The sequence below is a fragment of the Amyelois transitella genome, chromosome 15 (genome assembly GCF_032362555.1).
Source record: "Amyelois transitella isolate CPQ chromosome 15, ilAmyTran1.1, whole genome shotgun sequence".
Taxonomy (NCBI): domain Eukaryota; kingdom Metazoa; phylum Arthropoda; class Insecta; order Lepidoptera; family Pyralidae; genus Amyelois; species Amyelois transitella.
This window is the reverse complement of record NC_083518.1, coordinates 4,661,892-4,683,648: the sequence shown is the minus strand read 5'-3', so window position 1 is coordinate 4,683,648 and position 21,757 is coordinate 4,661,892. Positions and strand designations below refer to the sequence as shown.

The following is a 21,757-nucleotide window of genomic DNA, read 5'->3' as shown; positions in this document are numbered from 1 at the left end:
ACACTCGCAAAAACTGTTGGAATAGTCTCTGAATTCCGGTGACTAGTTTTATTATAAAACACAGCGTCATAACAATTTTTGTCAAGCATCGTTCACAATATTGTTTTCCAATAAACGACCCGTTTACTCCATTTTACAAGTACGCTTGTAGAATTGTTTTAATCAAATTTTGATTTTAGTTGAACATTTTTTAGTTTTAAATATTATAAACCATTGTAGTTCTCGAGTAAAACACTTAAAACATTTTTTAATTTTGATTAACAATTGAGGTATAAATATAAGATATTTTAGAAAAAAAAATCACTATATCAGTAAGTACACTCACATTGATTTTAAGACGCAAACGTTTCCAAATGTATATACACATTGGGAAACGTTTGCCAAACTTTAATGGATTTTATAGATATCTTTTTTAGCACAAGATCTTGACTGACCTGATACTTTTTGATGGAGTCCACCTGGTCCTTGCCGACGTCATGAGCTGGTGGGCGCGGGGGCGCGTCCCGGGCTACCTCCCGCGGTGGGACTGCGGGAGCTGCCGTCTTCGCCGTGCCGTTCACCTGCTGTGGGTTCAATTGGTTAGTACCTTGAAAGGTTGTAGCAGAAATCAATATTATTAAATGGAAGAACGCGACCGAAGATAGAGAGTCATTTGTGACCAGTGTTACCATAGGACAAGATATATATAACTTGTCTTGCACGTGTTTCAATATTTTTTAAATTATGAAGTGATGAGCAATTTATCAACGTTTGTAACTTATACTATAAATTTAAATATAAAATATTTAATAAGCGCTTGACCAGATCTTTTTCTTTATGTTTTTGAATATTTTTTTAAAATACTCAAGTTGTTGGTATTTCATAATTATTTTATTTTATACAAGTTTCTGCTATTTATATATTGTGGTCAAGCACCTATTTACTATTCACGTGCATAGTTATTTATCGCAAAGCCAGTACCTATCAATAACTTACAAGCTATACATACATCCCTTATTTATATATCTTATAAGAATAACTCTTAATACTTGCAGGTAATGGAAAGGTCATTGAAAGTAGTTATATTCCTTTGCGCGATCTATTAGGAACTGTTTTGTTTATTTTTTCTGATTGTACACAACAAAAATTCTAAAGTGAGAAATTGATGTTACACAAATGGTAAACTATCACGGCACCAAATATTTTTATTATTTACTTTTAACTTTATTGTTAAACATACACGTGTATAGCACTCAATCAGTAATAGGCTGATTAAACGAATATTGACAAACTCGAAGGTTATATCAAATGTTCAATTGCATCTGAAGAGCCTTCACCGGCGATGTGGTTGGTTAGGAGTTGCTGATAATAAATCAAATGTCCACGAGGTCCATTGGTGAATGTCATCTGACCGGGAAGTAATGGGTGCCGCAAGAAACATACAACTTGTCGTTTTAATACAGGAAGAGCGTTTTTATGAATATGTGAGTGTCTGATTAGATACTGACGTATTAATTAATTTGCTTTCCGCTTTTCTTCTAAAGAGGTAGAAGGAGAGGGGGAGACCAGCATTACCGAACATTGGGAGAACTATAAAAACAGTAATGTAAGCACTTAAATACCTGAAGGCGAAGAAATCTTTGTGTTTGTACAGCATTTCTTTTTTTTTTTGTTGCTTGGATTGTATTTTCAATTTCTGAATAAGAGGATAACGTCTGGCTTTGAAACGTTGTCCTGTGTTATGAGCTCCATAAACAATATTTGAGAAACTCAGCTAGTTAAGAGGCTGACATGCTTGCCTTAGAGGATGAGTCGGCATCATCACAGCGTATGTAAAATAATTTTTCAACGACTTTTCCATCATGACTTATATTTTTAACCCTAATAAATTAAATACCTAGATAAAAATAAATAAATTAGTATGGTAAAAACGAACGTTATTTCAAAGCCAAAGTCACTACACGTATTTCACTGATCTTCGGCAGTATAGATGTATGCCTAGGACATTTTTGTAAATGCCCAGGGCGATTTTAAAACTGTTCAAAATTTATAAAGTACTAGAATACTATACTCAATTAGTCCCACCAATTAATAGATTTTAAATCATCTGTTGCAAATCTGAACATAAACTCTTGAAATTTTATGGGTACACATATAGTTATTGTGTAAATTATATTCACATTCACTTCTATCCATATAAAACTCTCTATCTCCACTCCCTATCCATATAAAATATGTCCATAGGGGGTCAATTTTAATATCAGTACTTTATAAATGTAAATAAATATTCAATATAATATCAAATATTATTATTAAATTAACTTATAATATGTCATGCACTTATATCTACAAGAATATTTTAAGACACCTGAAAGAAATAGTTAATTATATTGCGATGACAAAAACACCCAGTCATCATTCTAATAACAATTTAAGTAAGTATAACAGGATTTATTTTTATACCGCGTTATTTGAGTTGAAAAATGAATAAAATGTGTAGAAAACAACAAGAAAATAAACAAAAATTGAATTTTAAATTCTTATATACTCGCATTGGCGTAAAATTTGTTGAATCACCCGTCCTAAATATCAATGCAATAATAATTCATAAGAATTGGTCAATATTTTATGATGGACTTAGGAATTAGCAAGGATGAGCGTGTTTCTGGTTTTATTTTCAGCCCATCAACATGAGGACCCAGGGGTCTACTTTATAAAATTCTCCTCTACTTTACCCGATCATCGACATTTCAGTTTTCAACTCAACTATGGAATCTAAAGCCAATAATGCAGCCAATTTTTGTTAGTAAACAGAATCGATAAAAACGATAACACCCGAAAGCTTAGGTATAATTACTGAAAAAAAAAACATTCGATCATTATTCTTAATTTCCATTCCATTAGAAATTTTGACAAAAACTAATTTTGGAAAGGTACCGCGGACAGTGACCGTAGTGCACAAAGCATGATAATTAATCAATGATTTAATGATTCAAATGAATGTGATAGTTATGAAAATGTTATGAAAAAAAAATGTGATACGATTATCTTTTGTCGACGTCAAATTGTCTAGATTTGTACCAGGTTCAAAAATTTACGTTGACAAAAGAACATTTTTAACTTCATTGTTTAAGTTAGATATTAATACGAATAATTTGGACATGTCTTGATGAACGTAATTATTTACTAAAAATTAAAATCTTTATTATCATTTTTAATAATAGGAGTAATTTAAATATAATTAACATTCAAAATAAAATTTAATTGTAAATTATACTTCAATTGTATCATTAAGTCTAACAGCTGAACGTGGCCTGTCCGTTTTTCAGGACTGTTGGCTCTGTCTACCCCGCAAGGGATATATAATTATAAATGTATAATAATCTTTGCTTAAAAAACCGATAAGTATTAGGTTATTGTTCTCATTTCGATAGGGCTCTCTAAAGAAACAACATAAAATAAGTGGGAAATACCTCTTTCATAGTAAACCATAAAAATATTTATGGACCCGAGTGTATTTCAAGTTATAAGCAATGAAATTTAATCTGGTACACGGGGCTACTGATGATTTGTAAAATTTTTATGATTCATTTTTAAACAGTCCTATTTCGACGTCATGAAATTGTTTGTGTTAGATAATCTTATGAACCTCAAGTATAAACTGACTGAACTAAATGTTAGTTTTTTTTTACTTTATGAAAAATCCCTTACAATATTATGAATTATGCGTTAGTTAAATTTCTAAGACAATGTTATTAACCCTCCACCAAAATGAAGCACTACATACCAACCCATTCCTTTAAGTCACTTTGATAAAGTCCCATAAAGGTATTCAAATTAATCCCCATCATGGCCCATGAAAGCATGCTCAGCATTAATGTGCCCGTTACCTGAAACGCCACGCTCTTTCTGTCCACGGTACCGGGGTATTTCGGGGTCGTTTTTACGATCTGCACGAAAGTGTCCGGGACGTCCACTGCGACCTCTCTTCCGAGGAGCACAGGAGTGGTATCGAAGCCGGGAGGCAGTTTGTAAGAAGCGTAAACCGCCTCTCGGATCAGCACAGAGTCGGTCCTCGCCGAATATGTGACGCCCTCCCTGCAGTCGAGCAAAGAATCTTCGCCGTTAGAAATGAGAAGTTGAATCTTGTGATCGCTCAAATTGTGAGTCGTGTTCGAAGCGACAGATTCCGATCTATTCGAAATCAGGTCCCCGCATTTCGCAGTCTCAGAGGAACCTTTGCTCTTCTTGCTCCCGAAACTGGTGCCGGATCCATCGGAGCTTTGAGGTAGGGAAAGTAATTCCATGGTGCTGTTGTTTTTGAAGCTCCCGGAGCCATCAGAACTTGGTCCGGATATGTCTATAGTGCTTTGAAGCACGGTACTCTGTTTGCTTCCGAAGCTAGTGCCTGAGCCCCCGGAGGAAAGGAGGAGGGGTTCGTCGTCTCTGGATGCTCGAAGTCGTACCTGGGGTGGCCGGGGTGGTGGGTAGCGGGGCGGGGTTTTGTTCCTCGCGATGAAACTGTCCGGAACATCCACCGCCATCTCGCGGTGGGGACCTGGAAATAGAGAAATTGCCTTGGTTAGTAAATTTTGTACACGCAATGTTTTTTTTTTATTTTTTTTAAACTAAAGTTTTTATACTATATCTAATTATCTTACAAAGAAACCACATTCATAAGTTTCGAACTTTCTTTGGTGTAAGCTCAATGTGGTTATTTAATATAAAAATTCCATTTGTCTCAGTCAAAATAAAAATGACTTTTGTGGTCAATAGGTAAAAGTTAGCAATGGAAAAAGTAGAATTCAAAATTATCACAACTTTACAAATCAACATGGTATCGCAACGGCGAAAGTTGCAGCTTGTTAGCGTCGAGTTTACAGAAAACCAAAACAGGAAGATCTAAATGGGGAAACCAACTTTAAAGGTAGGCGGCAGTTATAAAAAGCCACCAATTAAAAGGGTGGCCGATACCTATTTACATCGGCGGAATTAATTACCGTGGTAATTCGCGTCAAAGGCCAAATGACCCGAATAAATTTGTCCATAACTCTCTCTAGCTTGCTTATCGAGCAATTAGCTCAAATAGGATGTCGAACGAATGGTCTGTGAAATAACGTCGCGATAATGAAAACTAAAATTAATAATCAATATTTGAAGTATATAAATAATGGCTCAATTTTATCGGTAGGTACTTTATTTCAAGAGACAAGTTTATCATATTTTTCAGTTTAAGCTGAGAATGCAATTGAAAGTATGTGACGAGAGTTAAACAGGTTTCTATTCAAACACTCTCATTTCGAATAACTATATATCTGTTGCAAATTCAAATAATGTCTAAACTTCAATTCGATGCTTCACTCAGAATGACAGCTGCATAAACGGAATTGGCATACATTTCACAAATGAACCGACATCCTAACGTGAGTGACTGAATGAATTGTTGTATATCATTGGTACGTCATCAATCTTCCATTTCAGTGACCGGTACGATGTATCTAATATTATAAAAGTTATGTCCATTTCGAGTATGGCTATTAATAATTCTGTGGTATTGGTGTCATTGATCGAATTTTACCAGCAAGTGGGTCAGTTTATTATTCTCATGAAATTATGGGGATCAGACAGCTGATCTAGGCGAAATTCGATTTGGCGAATATAGTGTTACAATTTAAGGCTTGCCATGAATGAGAGACATGCAGTGTAGCTACAATTAATAGCAAAAAGTACAGCTGTTATTGGTAAATAATTAAATAATAACATAAAGCAGGTGCTATTTTTCCATAAAATACTTATTCACTTATTTTATAAAGCAATTTGCCAATAAAGAAGGAAAAGCCATTCTGAGAACTTGTAAATAAATATCCAAAAACAATCAGTAGATTGAGAAAGCCTAAAAATTTAATAATATATATAACAAAAAATAATGAGGGATTAGATAACTCCGAATTACATTGTTTTCATTGAAATTTTTGGTTTTAGTCAGAGGCAATTCAATTTAAAGGGCTGAATAATGGAGGTTTATGTTATTTCTTGCTGGGGAAAGGTTAGGTCAAGAGTATTTTTATTTTATTTTTTATTTAAAGCGAGGGATATAAGGCGTAATTTTATGTATGTATGTTTATTAATGTAATTTTATGTATGTTTGCTTTTGCTTTATAATTCAGCTTCTAACTAATCGAGACCGCAAAGAGGGTATCACTCTTTGTAGAATTTTTCCAACGGCAAATTAAAATCCGAGCTTTCAACGGGGAAAGCTTGCGGTCAAAGATAGAAAAAATCTTTGGTATAATGTTTAGTAACAAGAAAGTTCATAATAGGGTATGAAAACATGTTAAGTTTTCTTAAACGTGATACGTACCTTCTGCAAAAAATATTTGTGGTGTATAATTTATTTCGGGTGAACATACTTACATACATATCGTTACGTCTATATCCCTTGCGGGGTAGACAGAGCCAAGAGTCTTGAAAAGACTGAATGGCTTAAATTGGGTGAACATTAGTATTAAAATGAATAATGTTTGTTCCGCGTGGTCCTGGTAATAACTGACCTGAATCAGAGAGGGACAGCATAGTGAGCATCTCTGTGTCGTCATCCGGCGGCGGTCGCTTCTCGTCCTCAGCGCCCAGCACCACGATGCTGGAGCCCGAGCGCCGGCGAGGTCTGGAATGTAAATAAAAAATATATTTATTTACTTATTTATTTCGGAAACATACAATTTAATAACTCTGTTGCAATAGACACATACTACAATAGATACATAAATTATTAAAGCTTCCAGTAGAAAGTAGTACATAGAAAATGTTAAACTTTGATAATTTTGATTTTAATCTATGCCAGTTGTTGTAACACCCCCACTCATTTGTTTTATGATGAAAAAGAAAAAAACACACTATTCCCTCACTTTAGTGCCACAGGTCCTTTCAGTCACACCTGTGAAGTCTGCAGAGAAGAGCGAATACTCTAGCGGATTATCTTTCTTACTTATTTTTTGCGTGTTCCTAGTTACACCCTCCGACACGAGGAATGATCGGGTAGAATTTATAACTATTATTTTGTATTAAATAGGCCTACTGATAATTACATTTGTAGCCAGGCATTAGCTACAGCATTAACAAATTCTTACAAAAGAGAAGCTCCGGAAAGAAGCTAGTTACATAGAATACAAAAAATGCAAATTGGTGAAAACTTTTTATCCAATTTTATAACAAGTTAAAAAATATCCATTTAAATTTCCAGGGAAACCCAGCAATTATCGCTCGTTAAATAAAATGTTCGCTTTATTCTCACGAGTGACGTATTTCGTAGAAATTTCTGCGTCCGCTTTTATGAAAACCGAGCATTCCGCGAAAAATTGCAAAATATTCGAACAATTGTAACAAATTGGAAACGATGTAAAATATTGACTTTTTATTGTTTATTTAAAATAAATTTTATTGTCTTTCTGATTTCACTTTTATTTTTTAATTAAGGCTATTGGACAATAAAAATGTTAGCTGGCTGGCTTACACCAAATCCCTTTGGGTCAAAAACACAATAAATAATGGTAAGCATTTTGAACTGTAATAAATTCACCAAGAATATAGATATTTTTGTAGGTAGAGAATCGCCTTAAAATAATCTCTTACAATCAACCAACTAGTGACGATTTCTCAACTTTAAATAAGATTATTATCAATTTTAGACTAGACATTGGCTGAGGGGAAACGCATCCGATGGAAGACGGACAGACAGACGCACCAACCGTGACGTCACGCACACATGACTGCAACGCCTTATGCAACGGACGAGTGTAATTTCAAATATATTTTTACTGTTCCCAGCCATATGCACATGGGTGATATAATTTATCGGAGTGAGTTATTTTAACATTGCGTTATACAAATATACCGCATATTTGGAATTTAATTTTAATTTTATTCCAATTTCATAAACTTTTGTTAATAGGATGAATTTTAAAATTTGTCTCTGTAAGTTTCACACGGACGCTTTTACGGCGAGCAAAAAACGTTAACGTAAAGAGTCAAGTCTAAATTACATTGGATATAGTTATTTGCAGAGAAAAAAACAAAACAAAATAAGTAATGTTAACCAGAAAAAGATAAGTATTCAGATTGTTAACATTTCTTAATTACCAAAAAACACCACAGTGGCAACAATTAATCATCATGTGCACTTCTCATAGCATATAGGATATTTTATATAATCTATGTTCCCCAACTGGCAGTGAATCGAGCGCTTACGTTTATTGCGCGCCCTATTTCAGCTTCAAGAATAGCCTAGGGTATGAACTGCAAGAGCCCTAGAAGTAGGGATTACAACTTAAGAGATGAAGCGAAAAAATTCGTTGCAGCGGATCTCGAAGTAGTAGCAGTTGGCTCTTCTCATATAAATATAAGGTACATATATAAGCTAAGAAGTAGCCAAGTTTTCAAACCTACTTCTTGAATTTATTATTTCTTTACAAAATTTATAATAATCGGTCTAGTGGTATTTTTGTGACTGTCGCAAACAAAAAAGCATTTCACATTGTTTGTAAAAATTGAAACTTACTTAATTTTTTTTTATAATTAATAGTGTATTTTTTTAATCTTTATTTAAATAAGGGACTTTTGTCTGTAAGACATGTCAGTCCCATTGTCCCAACAGGTCTTAAATTTAACACAATGTGCTAATAGAATCGTAAAATACATTACATACAGGTTTGATACTTGTGTGGATTATTATCAAAAGTCCAATAACCCACACAAGCACAAGGAAGCATCAGAAATGATTTAATAAACTTGCACCACACAATACAGGCCTACGACGAATTTAGACGAAAAATAAAATCCCGACCATTACGATCACGAGTTGGGCGGTGTCACGTATGAACTTAGTGTGGGGCAGGTCGGCCCGAATTACCCACTCAACTGCTATGTAACTCACACTCCACATAAAAATACGGTTTGCCTTTCCGCCCCAAAAATATATATATATATTTTTGTGAAAGTTTCAGCCATTGCGAAGTGACCGTAATACTTCGTAATAAGATAAAAAGGTAAGACGACTGAAGTTTTAATGAGTTAAGTAAACCTCAAAAATGTTCCATAGCAATATTTATTATATTAAATATACATTGTTGAGCGTAAAGAAGTTGTTTGTAATATGTTTCAAATCAAGGATTAAGTGTGCTTAAACTTCTAAGTATATGTCAGACCCTTTGGATATAAAGGTTTCAAGGGTACAAAGACACGGCTTAATACCTTGATCTATAGATCTAGAGGACGATGCCACTTATGCATGCTTGCTTACGTCCGTCTGGGTAAATAAATAGACCAGGGAAACATCTATTCAAAGGAATAGTAAATCTATGACGAGTCTCCGTTTGTAACGGGTAGTTTTTGAAAATTATTTACATGGATTTTTCATTAATTTGGGAAAGCAGCATTTAAGATAAAATAAATAGTGTTTTACATCAAATAATACTGCTCGAATATACTAAAATGTAGATTACAGCATTAGATTTCTTTTTCGGATGGAACTAAAGACAGTGTTGATAAACAATATCTCTGTAGATAACTGTGATAGAATTGCCTATAAATCTAACTCTGTAAGCACAAAATACGTAGATAATTTAAACGATTCCTCACGTGATTTGCAATGCATACTTGCCTTGCCATTGAATATGTATGAAACAAGTAAAAGATCACATGCAAATGTGGTAATCACACATAACTGGTTATCTACACAAACGAATAGGATACCCGTATTACGCAAAACATAAGACGAAGACTAAACCTAACACTGAGTGGTGGAGTCATAAATTTCATGATAGAAAATTATTTTCTTCAAAGAATATGTACCTACCAAATCTATATGTATCATGGATGGCGACTATGGGAAAGGCAAGGCAATAATGAACTTGGAATTCTTCTTGTAAGCGATGGGCTATCAACCTGTCACTATTTTACGAGTAATTCCAATTCCATATAATATGTATGTAATATGTACAAGAATACCTTAGTCGATCACAATGAATATTAAAAGTATCCTTTTTCATCCTCATTTTCATAAGTAGGTAAATATCTGTTTTGTTGCCTTGTATCTTTAAGGGTCAAATTACTAAAAGCCTTAATCCTACTACTATTATAAAGGCGAAAGTTTGTATGGATGTATGGATGTTTGTTACTCTTTCACGCAAAAACTACTGAACCGATTACCATGAAATTTGGTATGTAGGTTGCTGAAGACCCAGAATAACACATAGGCTACTTTTTATCCCAGAGTTCCCGCGGGATTGATAGGGTTTCCATGCGGACGAAGTCGCGGGCGGCCTCTAGTTGACGAATAATTTTAAAATCAAATACTCCCATTGTTTCCAACAAATATTGTAGCAAACTGTCACACACATATGTGGGACAAAGCATGGCTCGCTTTAAATGGGTCAGGGGACACAATTGCTACCTGTACCACCTGCCTTGGAACAGGCAGTGTGTCTATAATCGGCCCATTCATGGCACGGCGCTCCCTCAGGTGCTATTACGGTAAGAGGGAGACTACAGTTTTATAAAATATGTATTTATTTAAAACATTTGGGATTCTTCTGGTAAGCGATAGGCTAGCAACCTGTCACTATTTGAATCTCAATTCCATCAGTAAACCATACAGCTGAACGCCGCCTTTCAGTATTTTCAAGACTGTTGGCTCTGTCTCTATCGAATCATAATTTAGAGATATTAGGAACAAGGGAATCTTCTATAGCAGCATATCAAGTGCAAAACGAAGTATCGGCATACCTACATGTAACACAGACATGATAGCATATCATGTAAATTACCTTTATATACAGAAAAATAATTTGGAAAGTAACATATGGGATCCTGAAAGCAGAGCACATCTTTGAGCATATTTTAGAACAAGCTCAATTTGTGCGATCTGTTTGTTGATGATTCTGTTTTTAATTCGGCCCTATTTATTTATTTATGTATCTCAGCCGATATGAATTACAATAATATCATAGAGACTTGTAAGTGTGCCAGGCACCGTACACAATATAGAGCAACACATCCGACGCGCGGAAGCTGCCGACGTAAATAGAAGACCCTATTCTGCTTTTCATGCTATTTTATCAGCATCGTAGAGACACGTCTATTACGTTACGTTTGTTGATTATAGATTGTTGATTTATAAAACTTAAGTATACATAATGGATGTCGTAAGAGCTACTTAGGGAATAGGCACGTTCTTTTAGTGCAGATTTTACCATGATACAATTGTGTTAAGTTTTCCTGAAAAGGTTTTGGAGACACCCAAAACCACGTTCAGCTGAATGGCATTGAAACGAAGATAGTGACAGTTTGCTAGCCTACAAGAATCCCAAGTTTATTAGCCTTTCCCTTCGGTACATGAGCAGTTTGGATATACATACATTGAAAAAGATAGTGTTTGACCCCGAAATGGACTGTTCCTCAAACATTTATACTCACGAAAAGAAAACACATCACGAAAGGGCCTCAAAATTAAAATTGGCCAATTATAAAAATACCTAAAGAAAAAAACGAAAAGAAAAATAGATTTACTGCTTTAAGTGGAAACGAAGCGAATGCATAGAAATCGGGATTAATCATTTCCACTTCTTTAGTCTAGTTAGTGGGATGTCAACTGACAAGAGCTCGAGGATATTGACCCCAAACAAAAAGTAAGATAGTCATCAAAGAAAAGACTGGGTTCACTTCGAGATTCCAAATTAATCCGAGTGCCGATACATGAAATGGTAGGTATGTTATAAACCCAGTGTCACAGTTACGACCCATCATACTACAATAGCCATTGTGTGTCCGCCCACGCACACGAGGACCCATGTTTGAACTTCTCACAGCTTATATTTGCAGAATCTATTTAATCGCTTGGCAAGTAGGCTGACTTACATGCTATTTTCGACTTTCTAAATGATAGTTTTAAGCTTTTATTTTTGTTCTGTAATATGTAATATATATGGGGTATATTCACCAATCTGATTACCCAAAAATGACAAAACATTGTTTTCGCTTCACTATCGTTATAAACGCCCTATATTGGCCAGTTCCAATATTATTTATATTTCAGATTTATTCCTGACGATATTTCTGTTGTACAATTTATGGTACCTACATATAATTTAAAATTAAATGACACGGGTTTCTAAGTTTTGTTCACAACTGCACGTACGCTATGACTCTTTTTACCAATTCAAAGGGACTTCCAAAGCAATGAAAAGACGGAGAAGGCGGACCCCGGGCCCCGATACACTTCTGTGGAGGGTGCAACCGGGAACATGCAAAGATGAGAGAGAAGGAAATGGAAAGTCCATTTTACTTTCTGAAAAATTAACATTTTGAACTGATACATATCATTCTTCTGTTTAGCGGGCAAAGCGGCGGATAACAGCTAATCTTTATTACTATACATAATCGTAATATCGACATTTTTTAGAATAAATAGGTACTTAAAGGTAAATACATATTTTCTCGATGATTACGTTATTGTACCTACTAAAATCATCTTCTGCCATATCTTGTGAGATGTTTTTAGAGTAAAATATTCCATTTCAGACAAGACCTATTGAAAATTGTTCTTACGATGATGAATTAGCTGTCAAACCTTCCTTTTTATAGCCAAATCAGAACCAATCCCATTTTGATCCACTCCGTTTTCTTTTGTTCTCAGACACATTACATTGTCATGAAAGTGAATTGATCAATCCATTTGATGATAAAACTTGCAAAAGGAAGTGGCTAAGAAACCCACGTGCCCTTTATTTATTCGCCACTTTTCCTTATAATACACCCGACGCCGCTCGGCTCAATCTATCAAATTGCGATGAATTTTATATGGCACACCTATAAGGATCCTTGAGTAAATATTTTTCCTATCTTTCTGATTAAGTAATTGAAAATATAAAGCTGCTAGGCAGGGAACCATTACCGCGTTTGACCTATTTACGGGTTAGCTAAATATTTCAGTTTCTTTTTCCACAAGTTTACATCTAAGTTATTAAGTTTAAATCCATTAGAAAGTATCAAGATGCTAAAGAATTCAACCATGGGTAGGTACATTGCTTATTCTGTGGTTATACTTTGATTTTTCATGTTTTTTTATTGGTAGCTCATAATACACGATGTAAAACAATAAACATGCTTCGGTGTTTAAGTTCCTTTGAGGCCAGTTTGCATCTGATCGAAATAAAGCTGAACAGGCGGAAAATAAGGGTGAAGCCACACATGCAAAATTTAGGTTACGCAAAATGCTCTATGTTTAGACTGCATTGGGTTTTGTATTGGCATCGGTATCTATGGAGGATCACATGTGTGATTTAGACTTTTCATTTTAATTTCTTTTTATTCATATAATTTTAGAAACCAACAAAAAAGTCCTTTCGTGATTCTTTTTATTTAGTTCCAATAGAACATTTTTCTAATTCAACTATGCCAAGAATAAAGTCATGTACTAACCTAATACATATTTCATCAACAAAACAGTGAATTATTGTGTTCGTTTGGCCTCCACCTTAGCCAGGCAAATGTTATGCTTCGGATATTGTGATCCTAAAACCTAGCATCACTCACAAATATGAAAAGGTCCAATTTCCTATGTTTCCGAACCGTTCTCAATTTTTATATGGTACTTACCGTTTAAATTTATTGGGGACAAACCTTTGTGTAGGTAGATCAACTGCAGTGTTAGCAAAAAAGGGCTTTGAGTCTTTTTACATTTGACCTGTTGAAGGATATTATTGATATGTAGTTGGTTTTATTTCAAACGAGCGTCCACGGCTTCACATAGGTAACATTTATAGAATTAAATCTTTTTCAGGAAATCCTCTTTCCAACACTAAAACTTTTGAATATATGTAGTGATCAGTTTCAAGAATATCCTAAACCCACACGCACGAGAAGTTTGATGTAAAGTATGATAAAGTATTGGAAGAGGAAAAAAATAGGGATTGTCCACATGATACCTCTAAATACAAGCTTACCTACGGAAAATATACTTATTATGTTCTAGTTAACTACACTTTTTCGTCATATGAAAGAGACCCGCGAAAGCAGAATGTCATAGGGGCTGATTAAACGAGGCAATTGCTTGTGAAACTGGCTCACTTGGCCGACGTAACTTAAGTTTCACCACTTCGAAAATCCGACAAACTCACTAGGAAAAAACATATATATTGTGGCCGTTTGTTCGCCGCCTATCTCATCTTTATTTTTTCTGATTATTTCCGAAATCGAAATAATAGTGCTCGGAGTTATTGTATAATTATTTAATAGTTCAAACGATAAATAAAAAAAAATTACTAATAAAATTCGTAGTATTGGTTGTTATATTACCCCTCTCGGCAACATAGGTACCTACTAGTGATGTAACGAATGTTGAATTTTTCACATTCGCGAATGCGAATGCGAATGCGAATATTTATCTTCAACATTCGCGAATGCGAATGCGAATGCGAATATTCTAAAATTTCAAAAAAGCGCGCTTATAATTTTTGACAGTTTTGACGTTTAGTGTCGCCCATGTTTAAATTGAACATAGCCGAGCCGATATTGGTTAATTGAATGAATTTAGTCACAGAAAGTTCATTCTAAAAGTTTTGTTTTGTTTCGAGGTTAGTTTTATGTTATTTTTCAAATTTAACTGATATTTGAGGGACAAAGTGGCATAAAAACATGAGTAAATCACAAATCAGCGAAGTTTGGACTTATTTTACAATATGTGATGCTGAAAATGTTAATTGCAAGTTGTGTGATAAAAAGTACTCTCGCAAAGGCAGGACCACTAGTGCTATGAGAAATCACCTGGAAGCTAAACACAAAAATGAATATGAAGAATTGAAAAAAAGAGAGCATGAAAAGCAAAGTGCTGCTAAAATTAATTCTTTGGCGTCCTCTTCGCGACAATGTACTAAAAGTGACCTTAAGCAAATGTGTTTGAGTGATTGCGTTGAAAAAAATAAAAAGTGGGATAACAACAACACCAAGTCTTTGGTGCTGGATAATTTGATTGGCGAAATGATCGCACTGGAGGACTTACCATTTAGTTTTGTGGAATGTCTTGGATTTGTGAGATTAATTAACCAAGTATGCCCTTCATATAATTTAAAAAGTCGGCAATATTTTACTTCCTTCATTTGTGAGAAATTATACGGCAAAGTAAAAGATAAAATTCTGGAATTAATCAAATCATTTGAAAAATTAGCATTAACAACTGATATCTGGTCTGACTCTTGCTCCGGAGTGTCGCTGGTAAGTTTCACTTGTCACGGAATTACTAGTAATTTTGAACGTAGAATGATTGTATTGAAAGCAGAAGTATTCAATGATGGGAGACATACAGGAGAAAATATAGCGGCAAAGTTAGAAACTATGTTGTCATCATGGGGAATTCCTAAAGAAAACGTATTATGTATTGTTAGAGATGGTGGCACTAACATGAAAAAAGGTATTTCTATATTAAGCATTAAAAACATTGATTGTTTATCGCACCAAATCCAACTTGTTGTTAAAGAAGGGCTTAAGTCACAAGAATCTATCATTGCAGCCATTAACAAATGTAAAAAGATAGCAACACATTTTCACCACTCTAATGTAGCTCAAGATGAACTTGTTAATCTGCAAGAAAAGCTTAATCAACCAAAGCTGAAGATAATCCAAGAGTGTGTTACGAGGTGGAATAGTACATTTTACATGCTAGAACGCATTTTGAAAAACAAAGATTCGCTGTGCCTTTATGCTTCTACCAGCAACAAAATTTCACAATTAACTTCAGAAGAATGGATACTTGTGGAAAAATTGATTACATTGCTTCAACCTTTTGAAGAAATAACTCGAGAACTAAGTGCAGCTAATGTTTCCATATCATCTGTGATTCCGTTATTAGCCACTCTGGAAAAGGTTATTGATGAATATGATGCATCTGACGAGTGCATTAAGAACAGTATACTTGTTTTAAAACAAGAAATGAGACACAGATTTTCACACTTAGAAAACGACATATTATTTGCTACAGCAACATTTATTGATCCTAGATATAAAACGAAATTCTTCAAAAATCTTTCAACAAAACATCAAGTTATAAAAAATATTGTAGATTCACTTGGAGATGAGGACTTAAGTTTGCCGTCATGTTCCAAGCCAAAGCGTCCTAAAATAAGGAATCAGGATAATGAAAACTTGGGCTCCAGCACCATTCTTTCAGAAAAATCTGTGACATTAAAAGAAACTATGAAAATGATGATGGACTCAAGTGAAAGCGAGGAAGAACTACATAATGATATTCCAAATCCATTAGAAGTATTAATAAAAAAAAATATTAATGAATATGTTTTGGATAAACGTATTGAAAATGAAGAAGACCCACTTCTTTGGTGGAAAGTAAATAGCAACAAATATGGCATTCTTTCACCAATAGCCAGAAAATATTTGGTAACTCCGCCCACAAGTGTCCCCAGTGAAAGAGTTTTTAGTGGAGCTGGACTACTCTACACACCTCACCGAAACAGGCTTCACGGAGAAAGAGCCTCCAAACTTTTATTTTTAAAATTTAACATTCCATTTCTTCAATTTAATTATTAAGAATAAAAAATTACAACAAATTTAATAATTAAATAGTCAACATGTTATCAGAAAAACTATATTTTTATACCTTCTTACTTACTTATACTTAATTACTATAGATAAATAACTTGCAATTAAAACCAAATGTTAACATAACAAGTATTAGAAACTTTAGTTTAAAATAAAAATAATTATAATTTTGTTTTTGAAAAAAGGTTTATTTACATACATATACATACATACATAAAATCACGCCTCTTTCCCGGAGGGGTAGGCAGAGACTACCTCTTTCCACTTGCCACGATCTCTGCATACTTCTTTCGCTTCGTCCACATTCATAACTCTCTTCATACAAGCTCGGCGGTTTCGGGTACTTTTGACCTGACCCTTTACCAGGACGTCCTTAATTTGATCAAGATACGTTCGTCTAGGTCTTCCCACTCCGACCTTTCCCTCCACACTCTCCTTGTATATCTGCTTAGTCAACCTGCTTTCATTCATCCTCTCCACATGACCGAACCATCTTAACATACCCTTTTCTATTCCTGTAACTACATCTTCTTTCACATCACAACATTCCCTTATCACGCTGTTCCTTATCCTGTCACTCAATTTCACACCCATCATACTCCTTAACGCTCTCATTTCCACTGCATTTATTCTGCTTTCATGCTTCTTTTGCCATACCCAACTTTCACTCCCATACATTAATGTCGGGACCAACACGCCCCTGTGCACAGCCAGTCGAGCCTTTTTGGATAGTTTCTGACTGCTCATAAAGGCATGCAAAGCTCCATTCACCATGTTCCCCGCGTTCACTCTCCTTTCAATATCACTATCATACTTGCCATCTGATGTAAACTTTGATCCTAGATATACAAACTCTTTCACTTGCTCCACTTTTTCTCCTCCAATCAAAATATTACATGCTGTCATTTCTTTCTCCATTTCAAAAACCAGTGTTTTAGTTTTACTTACGTTCACTTTCATTCCTTTCTCTTTTAAAGCTTCATGCATACAGTTTACCATCTCCTGTAACTCCTCCTCTGATGACGCCAGTATAACCTGATCGTCGGCATAGAGCAGACATTTGACGAGTAACTCATTCATCCTTAATCCACTTTTAGACTCTTTCAAATCTGTCAAACAGCTATCCATAAATAGGTTGAACAGCCACGGTGACGCAACACATCCTTGCCTAACGCCTTTCTCAATCTTAAACCACTCAGTGTGCGCTCCGTTTATCCTGACACAGGCACTCGAATCCTCATATAAGGATTTCAGTGCTCGTATTAAGAGACTGCTCACCCCATGCATAGAAAGTGCTGACCACAATTCATTCCTCTCAACTCTGTCGTGTTTATTTACAAATAGTTAAGTATTGATTGTTTTGTTTTTTTAGTCTATATTTCATTCATTATGACGGAATGAAAAAATATACATTTAAAGCCAAAGGTTTTACTTAATACATTAGATATTTAAAGTTTAATAATTTTGTTTTAAGTAATTGTTAAGTTTTTTAGTAAATAGAAGTTGTAAACTTTACTTAAAAATGGTAATAAAGCAGTAATATACTACTAAATGAATGCAAACCTTACATAGTTATAACAAGGCTGATTAATGTTAGATTTGATAAGATCTCTGAAGTTCTTTTTTTCATAAATGAGACTTTAATTTAGAATGTAGAAGTATGACTTAATAAAAATATCTAAGTGTTATCTATTGTATTATTATTTCATATGCATGCATATAATAATTTCCTTTTTGATTATTAAAAACATTCGCTAAATATTCGCATAATTTTCGCGAATGCGAATGCGAATATTGAAAAATATGCGGATATTCGCGAATGCGAATGCGAATGCGAATATCCGTTGCATCACTAGTACCTACCACACCTTGCGTAGTTGTTTTAGTCTCTCTCTCTCATTTTAGTTTTCAGTTTGAGCTTATCAAATTCGATCATATAATACATACATACATATGTTCACGTCTATATCCCTTGCGGGGTAGACGAACCAACAGTTTTGAAAAGACTGAATGGCCACGCTCAGCTATTTGGCTTAATAATAGAATTTATATCATATAATATGTTTAAATATAATTAATAAGTTAGTATAGATTGCAATTAGTATGAAACAAAGCAAACATCGTACTCTTGCTTTTTAAATTTCACCTAAAAAGCCATTTAGACTGAACAGGTCCACTAAAATAGCAATTCAGGTTTAGCCGGAAACACATCATTAGACCACCACCGTGACGACAACACATCCGCACGCGCCTATGTGTGACAAAGAGAGAAGATATTGACATCTCTTTCTGTTATCAGCTGATTGATAAGGTTGATTACATTTTGATAATAATAGGCTGACTCATGTGTATGTAGATATGTAATCGCGTAATTAGTTTGTAATGACAAGTCTGAAAAATATTCGAATAATTTGTTTGTCAAATGTAAATAAACGATTGGTTGGCCTAGGAATTAAATTGTTTTTTTTTTTAATATAGCATCCTTGGTGAAATACCATAATTTCTAAAATGTAAGCCTAGCTCCATATGTGTATTTGTCCACACTTCTAGTACTTATTATTAAATGATTTAACGGCATTGTGAGTGTATAAATCTTCTGAAATATCTAGTTTAATTGTGTAATACCGTAGTATTCATAAATGTAATTTTAATAATTGAAACGCATATTCGGCTTTTTCACTTAATAACAATAATATATTATGATTAAATTCATCTCTGATTTCGAAGCATCTACTATTTATTTCATCGGTAGAATATTATTTCTGTTAAACACAAATTAATTTCCACATTGAACTCGCTACAATATTAATTTAATTACATTGAAATGAAATATCAATATAGTTTATCGCCGCTCATCCGATTACAATAAATGGCTGAACACAAACAATAAAATCAATTATACCAATTCTGATACAGTATCAATTTAACACTGTTATGAGTTTGTTTTTAAGTAAACTTGATTAGTATCCTCTAATTGGATCCTAAGAGAAGCCAGACAAACAATTTCTCGCTATCCATTCGCCTTCCTATAATGCCCTTCAAATACACAAACATAGATTCAATATTTGTTTTCCACAGCATTGACATTCGACATTCATATTATAATGCCTTACCTTCATAAAATATCCGTAAAATAATATCACTGGCCGAAAAAAAGCACTCACATAAAGAAGGTATACAAGGCTTACACAATTTTTTAAAGCAATTCTAATTTCAAATTACTTTATTTTAAAAAACATAATACACGTTCACTGGCAGGTAAGTACGATACAAACTGACTAATTGTTTTACCACAGATAAGAGTTGATAAAATTTATGTACAGCTCGCGTGACGTAGCCCTCGGACCCTGGTACCTACTAATGCGATTTACTTGGATTTACGTAGTACATACTAACATGCTTGAAGTATCGATATTTTGTATTGATTTGACTGAAACTCAACTAATTTTAGCTTGGTAGCAATAAACCATTGCAGTTTTATAAGTACGACACTAAAAGTTTGTATGGGTTTGTAAGGCCGTTTGTAATTCTATTATTCATATATTTCGTCCGGTCAATACAGGCAAATAAAAATTTGCGACATATTTTAAGTAGACGTCTATATAATAGAAGCACTTTATGAGTTTTTTAATTATACGTCCTACTAGTATCGCTTTGTATGTTCGTTTCAGCTACGCCTATCTAAGTCTGTAAAATTGTATGAATCATACATAGCTCAAGTTATCGTGGGATTTATTACAGATTAACTGATTGTAGAAATACCTATTTATTTATAGAACACCGTATTATATATCATTTCATGGTACCATGATATTATTATAACCGATTTAATTGTAGTAAGTATTATATTAAAAATTATAAATATTTTTTTGTTTTTTCTCTGTTAGTTGATATACTTAATAAATATCCATATTTACGATAAAAAATTGATTAATATACTAATCTGATCTATATTTAAAAGCTAGTTAATATATTCAGAAAGAAAATATTTTCTTGTCTGAAACAACTAAGTAATAATTTTAATTCCTGTATTATCTCAAGATATTGCCGCCATTGCATAATTACCTAACTTCCTTGTCTTGGGTAAAAGCAATTGTGCTGTAACAATGTACTTACACTCGACCAAACACCGGGCCAGCGTAGAATTGGCTAACTATAGGTACTTTTCTTACCTATGACTTGTAGTCTATAAATGTAAAACTCTTCCTTTACCGACTGACTGAGAAATTTAATCTAAATCAGACGAACAGCGGTTCGAATATTATCGCCTTACAAACATACATACGTTACTTATACTTTTTCTCAAGTTGATTGGTAGACCTCACTCTTCGCTCGCTCATTAATTAGTATGGATTATGATAGATTGGTAATAGCTTTTTCTGACAGCTATATAATTTCTTCTTTTTGTACGGTTAGTTCAACTTAGTTCAATAATAGCTCTGCTCTTAAATCACAAGAGATTATCCGGGCGTATGCTGAGAACCATCCAAAACTACCAACTTGAGAGCCATCCTCGTAAACACTAATTAAATGCCCCCTGACAAATGATACCCTCATTAGAGTAACCGGTAGCTAAAAATATGGAGGTCACGGAATCAACATTTATTAGTAAACCCATGCATTATTGAGAATCAAAAAACCGAAACTACTTTGAATAAGAAATCAGAATGCATTCATTTAGTAAGCATTTTGTTACAAAGATAATTATTGTTATCCGGACAATTTGAAAAACAATCATATATTAATAAGTATTTGGCATTTATATCAAATTAAAAAAAAAAATCAAAGCCGCTGTTTAATAACGCGAACTTCTAGACGCCTGCCAAGCTAGAGAATTAAAGAAAAAAAGAGAAATATTCAACTTAATGACTCTATTTTAATTAACTTATTTGGGTTGAGGAGGTAAGTTCAAAAATGTTTATCAAAATAATAACAAAATTGTTCCACACATTCCTTATTTTGTCCTGGTTGATTCTCAAGGGTCATTCAGTACTGTGTGTAGAGAGGGATTGGGAAATGTGCGGAAAATTTAGATAACATGTTCGGACTTTAAACCCTTTTGCGATTTCTTAATTATAATTAATAATGTAAAAGAATAAGGTGACTAAAATCTATCAACATAGACCGCCACTATACAAAATCACCAAACAGATTTCACCTGGCATTTCAATTG

General features: G+C 34.0%; 1 protein-coding gene across 3 annotated transcripts in view; it reads right to left on the bottom strand.

The window, feature by feature from the left end:
* LOC106136321 (protein PALS1) overlaps positions 1–21,757 on the bottom strand; it is a 96,199-nt gene that overhangs the window by 42,312 nt on the left and 32,130 nt on the right. For 2 of the 3 annotated variants that reach the window (XM_060948215.1, XM_060948213.1), the window contains 3 exons: positions 6,531–6,643; positions 3,870–4,537; positions 435–563 (listed from right to left, as the gene is read on the bottom strand). In XM_060948215.1, the coding sequence (XP_060804198.1) occupies positions 435–563; positions 3,870–4,537; positions 6,531–6,643 (910 nt within the window). The remainder of the gene's footprint in view (positions 1–434; positions 564–3,869; positions 4,538–6,530; positions 6,644–21,757) is intronic. The other variant, XM_060948214.1, reaches the window with a different exon arrangement.